This window comes from Sapajus apella, unplaced genomic scaffold (assembly GCF_009761245.1).
Source record: "Sapajus apella isolate SASKATOON/1434 unplaced genomic scaffold, GSC_monkey_1.0 scaffold43, whole genome shotgun sequence".
In the NCBI taxonomy this organism is placed as follows: Eukaryota; Metazoa; Chordata; class Mammalia; order Primates; family Cebidae; genus Sapajus; species Sapajus apella.
Window position 1 is genome coordinate 18,452,300 of NW_022436983.1, and position 6,813 is coordinate 18,459,112.

The window sequence follows — 6,813 nt, forward strand, 5'->3', positions numbered from 1 at the left end:
CCTATAGTTTTGTTTGTTTGTTTGTTTTGTTTTGTTTTGTTTTGAGAGAGAGAGAGTCTCACTCTGCCACCCAGGCGAAAGTGCAGTGGTGCCATTCATGGCTCACTGCAACCTCCGCCTCCAGGGTTCAGGCAATTCTTCTGCCTCAGCCTCCCAAATAGCTGCTATTATAGGTGCGCGCCACTACACCAGCTAATTTTTGTATTTTTAGTAGAGACGGGGTTTTGCCATGTTGGCCAGGCTGGTCTTGAACTCTTGACCTCAAGTGATCCGCCTGCCTTGGCCTCTCAAAGTATGATGATTACAGGCCTGAGCCATTGCGCCAGCCAACCCGTAGTCTTTTTTTGTTTGTTTGTTTTTGAGATGGAGTCTCACTCTGACGCCTGGGCTGGAGTGCAGTGGCATGATCTGGGCTCACTGCAACCTCCACCTCCCGGGTTCAAGCAATTCTCCTACCTCAGCCTCCCCAGTAGCTGGAACTACAGGTGCACACCACCACGCCTGGCTAATTTTTGGTAGAGACGGGTTTCACCATGTTGGTTGGGCTGGTCTCCAGCTCCTGACCTCAAATGATCCATCCACCTGAGCCTCCCAAAGTGCTGGGATTGCAGGCATGAGCCACAGGCACCTGGCCCCAACCTATAATCTTTCAAATCACTTTATTTCCTTCTCTTCTTTTTCAAAAGGGGGGAATGCACCGAAACCTTACGGAATCGGATCAGAGAACTAGAAGCAGAGGGCAAGAAGCTCACAATGGACATGAAGGTGAAAGAAGATCAAATCAGAGAACTTGAACTGAAAGTCCAGGTAATGGGTGAACAAAAGACTTCCCTTCTACTTCAAATCCACTTTTATGCTAGACTTGTGCTCTGTGTTGCAGTGTAGAGATGATGCCCTTTAATACAGGTCAGATCTCATTGCATCTGAAAAATCTCTATGTGACAAAAAGATTTGAAGTTCTAATCTTGTCCAGCTCATTTCAAGTCTTATTAATGTAGCCAGATTCTAATACAAGCCAGAAATGTTGATGGTGCCTTATATATTTTATACCAGGATTTAACTTGCTGTAGATTTATTTAACCTTTTCAGGTTCCAGGCCATATTGGTGTCCTTTGGAACTTACACACCTCCTTTTAGCCTCAGCCCTCTGTCTGTTGCCAGGGGATTGACTCTCCTGCATGGCTCTGAGCCTTGCAGATTGTTGTTCACAGCAGTATATGATGGGGAAAGGTGCTAGTGCTATGGACATAGCCTGTTTTATGGGCTGTGTATACGTCAGCCCAAGTATTTTTCATTTAAACTAATGTCACGCATTATAAAGTTACAATAATTTGAGCCATGTGGGACAACTAAAAAATTACTGTCAAGTCAGTGGACTAGAATGATGACCTGGAGTACAGTACCGAAAAGAAAATACCAAGAAAAGTAAAAGTGGCACCAGAGATAGATGGGAAAGGTGAGGATTAGTCAGTAAAAGGCTTTTGAATAGCTAAATAACTGGAGGGAAAAAAAATAGACACTCATCTTATACCACATATAAAGAAATTCCAGATGAAGAGTTGAAGGCAGAAAAAAAAAGAATAAATGATTTTTCTAAAAGCCAGTGAAAATATATTTGACCTTGAAACAAGGGAAAGACTTTCTAAATGTAAAAGCAATGGGAAAAAAATCACAAAACAAAAATAATAATAAATGAAAAAAATCAATTGGGGAAGGTACAAATATTGCAACAAATATTATAAGTAAGGAATTAATATTCTCAACATACACATAGTTCATAAAAGTTGCTAAGAAAAGCTCAAATATATAGAAAAATAGGCTGAGGATGTGAACAAATAATTCAGAGGAAATACAAGTGACTGATGAGATCATAAAAATATGAACTCATCAGTCATCAAAGACATGCAGATTAAAATTAGATACCATTTTTCTCCTATGAAATTAGCAAATAATTTTTAAATGAGAATATCAGTCGTGGTGAGGATGCAACAAAATAGGTCTCACACATTGCTGGTGGAATGTAACTTTCTGGGAAAGATCTTGCACTTTTTAAGTATTTCCCTTTTTTAGGAATCCAGCCTAAGGTAAATTAATATTTTAAAATCTCACCAATGAGTGATGTACAAAGATATTCATTGTAGTGGCATAAAAATACAAAAAAATTGAAACAGTCTTAAGAGTAAGAGAGTCATTTAAATTTTGGTATGTAAACATTCAAGAATATTGTGCAGCCAATAAAAATTTTGTTTTCAAACAATAGTTGATATAATTTAGTTTTTAAAAGACTGTATAAAACTGTACATGTAATATTTCACTTATGCTAAAAGATACACATACGCATAAAAGATTAAAAGAAATATTAAATTTTTTAGTGTTGGTATTATGACTAATTTTCATTTTCTTCTTTGAATTTTTCTATATTTCTAAATTCTCTGTAATAAGTTTGGATTTTTCTGTTAAAAAGTAAAAATTCAAATATCTGTATATATTTATTGGCTACATTAAAGTGGGCTTATTCTGCAGTATGCTCTGTCAAAATAATTAACATTTTTACAATTTTTAGTGCAGGTTGAGAGAAGAGTTTTGGCAAGTTTGATTATAGCATTATAATAATTTGCACGTAGTCAGCAAGGAAAAAATTTCTCCATGGTTCTGAATTAGGCTTGTAAGAAAAGTGTTTTATTTGGAAGCAGATTCCATTATCTAGACACATGCTCAACACAGTGAAATGATTATCTACTAAATGTTTTTGTATGTGCATATTGCCGTATAAACACATTTAGCACTTGCCTAAACCCCTGAAACACCAGAATTTTGTGTTCTAGTGGCCAGACCAAGAATAGTGGGATTTAATTTGTGATTTCAGGCTAATTTATAGACATCGATGCCAAAACTACCTTGTAGCATTGCTGTTTTGATGATATTGATAGGAGCTTCGGAAATATAAGGAAAATGAGAAGGACACTGAGGTGTTAATGTCAGCCCTCTCAGCCATGCAAGACAAAACACAGCACCTGGAGAACAGCCTAAGTGCAGAGACGAGAATCAAGCTGGACCTGTTCTCCGCACTGGGTGATGCAAAACGGCAGCTCGAGATTGCCCAAGGTAGGAGAGCATGGACCCCTGGTGAGGGGGTGTGACTGATAGTACACGGGGATGCACAGGCCAGACCTCTCCTGAGAGCTCTCAACCAAGGGTCATTTCAGTTTTCTCTCCAAGTGTCTTGGTAAGTGCCCAACATTGAAATATAGGAATCATCACATTAATTCATTTGTAGGCATATTTTGAGATGAGAACATGTCAAGTGCAGGGTATACAGAGAATAGTATGATTTCTATGTTCAAGGGGCTCACAGTGTAGTTGAAGAAGTAGAGAACTGCAGAAGCATCAAAAGGTGCTTGTATAGAATTATATGTGGGGTCTGTGGGAAATAGAGGCAGGGACTAAACTAGTCTCGGGAGTTGGAGAGGGCCCTTTCCGAGGGAAGCTGATGTGTGAGCTGGGGCCTGAATGGTGAGGAGTTGGCCCAGTGAAGAAGCAGTGTGGCGGAGAGTGAGGGGTGGAGAGGCGTCCAACAGAAGAAACAGCTTGGGCAAGGGCTGGGAGCTAGTGGGACTTGATGTGTTCCAAGCTGCAGCTGGCTGGCTTGCCTGGAGCAAAGGTTACGAGTGAGGGAGCAGCAGGGGAGAGTCTGGAGAGTAGGCATGGTCATCCACTTGGCCAGTACTAACTGATAACCTACTTTGTGCTAAGCACTGTAAGATTCCTTGAGAATACAGGCCTGGCGAGAACAGGTGGTGAACAAGCCAGCACGGAGTATGTCAGGTGGCAGTAGGTGCAGTGATGGAAACAAAGCCATGGCAAGGCAGAATGTATATGGCAGGGGGCTCCCTTTTTAACGTGGCAGTTATGGAAAATCCCTTGAGTAGGTAGTATTAGTGCAGAGACCCAAAGGAAGAGAGCAGGAGTGAGTCATGTAAAGAGCTGGAGGCAAGCACTTCCAGGGAGGTGGCAGCAAGTGAAAAGCCATACAGGGGAACGTGGGTGCCATGCTGGGGGGTGGGGGGGGTTGTAGCCTGTGTGATGATGGGGAGAGTTGTCATAGCAGGCAGGAGTAGCAGCAGCCAGATTGTGTGGGACTTGGAAAGAACTTAGGACTTTACCGTGAGTGGCATAGGGGAGTACTGGAAGGCTTCTGAATAGAGGCATGGCATGACCTGAGGAAAATAAATTTGGATTTTTGTCCAAGAAATTGATTAGCTGTCTAATCAGAGTACTAAATTGAGTATAGTCTGAAAAAAATAGAGTATAGAGTACTGCATAAAATAGAGTACTGAAAAGAATTTTCAAATGGTTGACTTAGTGGAAGGAAAGGAATATTTCAAGCAAGGCATGGTGCTTTGTGTTGGTGCCTGCCCATAGTCCCAGCTGCTCAGGAGGCTGGGGCAGGAGGATCACCTGAGGCCAGGAATTTGAGACTAGCCTGGGCAACATAGCAAGACCCCAACTCTAAAATAAGAATATTTCAGCAGGGACTGACAGAGTAGTCACAAAGCATTGTCATAGAAGCTTTGGGGGAGACAGAGTTGAATACAACATGGTGTGTGGACTTTTCTCTTATGGACCCCTTTACACTCTTAAAATTATTACCCCAAGGAGGTTTATTTTGAGTGGATTATATCAATATTTACCTACTAGAAATTAAAACTTAAAACATTTATTTATTTAGTTATTTTTGAGATGGGGTCTTGCTTTGTCACCCAGGCTGGAGTGCAGTGGCACAATCTCAACTCACTGCAGACTCTACCTCCTGTGCTCAAGTGATTGTCTCTCCTCAGCCTCCCTAGTGGCTGTGACTATAGGCATGTGCCACCATGCCCAGCTAATTTTTTTTTCTAGAGACAAGGTCTCACTTTGTTGTCCAGGCTGATCTCGAACTCCTGGGATCAAGAGATCCTCCTACCTCAGCTTCCCAAAGTGTTGGAATTACAGGCATGGGCCACTATGCTCAGCTAAATTAATTTATTAATTCATTTTAAAATAACATACAAATATATTACGTTAATATAAGTAACTTTTTAATTTAAAACTATATTTTCCAAAACAAAAAAAATTTAGTGAAAAAAGTGGCATTATTTTACATTTAGCAGATCTCTTTAATGTCTGGTTTAATAGAAGATAGTTTAATTCTCATCTCTGTTTCTACATTCATTCTGTTGTGATTTCATACTCCACCTAGTTTCTAGAAGACTCCACTTACACTTGTGACAGAATGAGCATGAAGAAGAGAAATAATGTCTCAGTACTATTATGAAGGTAGTTTTTAGAATGTACTTGGAGAATTGCTGAACTAGGGTGAGCTCAGCAGAAAAGTAGAGGTACGAGGTAGTGGCAGAGGGCTAGAAAGGCCAGAGGAGAGATAGGGAAGGCCTTGTGAAGGAGGGGGCATTGAGTGGGCTTTGAGGATGAATTTCAAGAGCAGAGAATCGCAGAGAAGAACATAATGCCTGAGCAAGTAGTGTAAGCAAAGGAAGGAAGGTGCTGGTTTATTCAGGTTAGCAGTCCACAGCCTTAAGCTGGGGGCAAGCAAGGAAAGAGTAGGAGGTTAGGAGACCATGAATGAAGCCATACTAGAGAGGGTATTCCCTAGATTATCCTGAGGGAAGAAGGAGGTGACACAGTCAGGCTGTTATGTGGGAAATCTCCCACCCATAGCAATGTAAAAGACAGATGGAAGGAGTGAGACTGAGTGGAGACAGACTGTGAGGAAGCTACCAGCATCCTCTAAGAGATGCTAAGTATGGGGAGGGCAGACGGGCCAGATGCTAAGTATAGGGAGGGCAGACAGGCCAGACAGGTGAGTGGAGGAGACTGGAGCAGTCTGAGAGTTCTGGAAGGACAAAGTTGTTGGAACCAAGGAAGAAGAGCAGATTTAAGGAGTGAAGGAAGATTAAGTCTGGTTTTGGATGTTATGATTTGGAGGTACTCCGCAGAAACCCAAGCAGGAAATATTCCTCAGTCAGTGGGAACTTTGGGCCTAAACCAAAGACGGAAGCCCAAACCCCTGGGAGTAAGGGGTTGGATTTAGAAGTTGTGAGAAGTTAGTGAAGCTCAGGAGGGCTTGGGATTGCACAGGTGATTGAGCAAGAGAAGGAGTTTTGAGAGTCACACTGCTTTAATCTGTGGACTCAAAGAAAAGCACTTAAGAAGAAGGTTCCCAGGAATCCTGCTTTGAAACTGAGCTTCTGACCTTACACTAACTTTTTTTTTTGCCTGCCTGACTTAGCTCCCTGAGGAGTGGCCACCCCTCCCTGCTTCAACCCTGTCTACTTGGTTTTGCAAACTTGGAAAAGATTCCCCCTGGTGTGAAGCAGCACCTGGCCTCAGAGTAGCCAGAGGATCTTGGCTTCCCAGCTCAGACTGTGTGCTCTGCTGTTAGGTCAGAAATCCTCATAAAGTGACAAAGAAGCAAAAATAATCTTTTCCAAAGTACTGGGGATGTTTAAATGTTACCGATTAAAGAAATCAAACTTAAATCTGCAGGGGAAAAGATGCAGTGGCTCATATATCAGATGCTTTTAAGGTATTTTATTCATCTAAGGCTTATTTTCTTCAAAGAGAAGGTGGGTATTTGATGCTTCCTTGAAGTTTAAGGGACATGAAGGGAGTTGGGGGCAGTTCCTTTCTACTGTTCTCATTTAGGGGACATGAAGAGAGTGGGGGGCAGTTCTTTCTACTGTTCACTTAGGGGACATGGAGGGAGTCAGGGGCAATTCCTTTCTACTGCTCTCACTTAGGGGACATGGAGGGAGT

At 41.8% G+C, this 6,813-nt stretch overlaps 1 protein-coding gene across 1 annotated transcript in view; it reads left to right on the plus strand.

Annotated features, from left to right (window-relative positions):
* Positions 1-6,813, plus strand: part of MACO1 (macoilin 1) — a 67,918-nt gene that overhangs the window by 58,082 nt on the left and 3,023 nt on the right. Inside the window, exons 9-10 of the mRNA XM_032300869.1 lie at positions 687-807; positions 2,931-3,105. Coding sequence (XP_032156760.1) covers positions 687-807; positions 2,931-3,105 — 296 coding nt within the window. The remainder of the gene's footprint in view (positions 1-686; positions 808-2,930; positions 3,106-6,813) is intronic.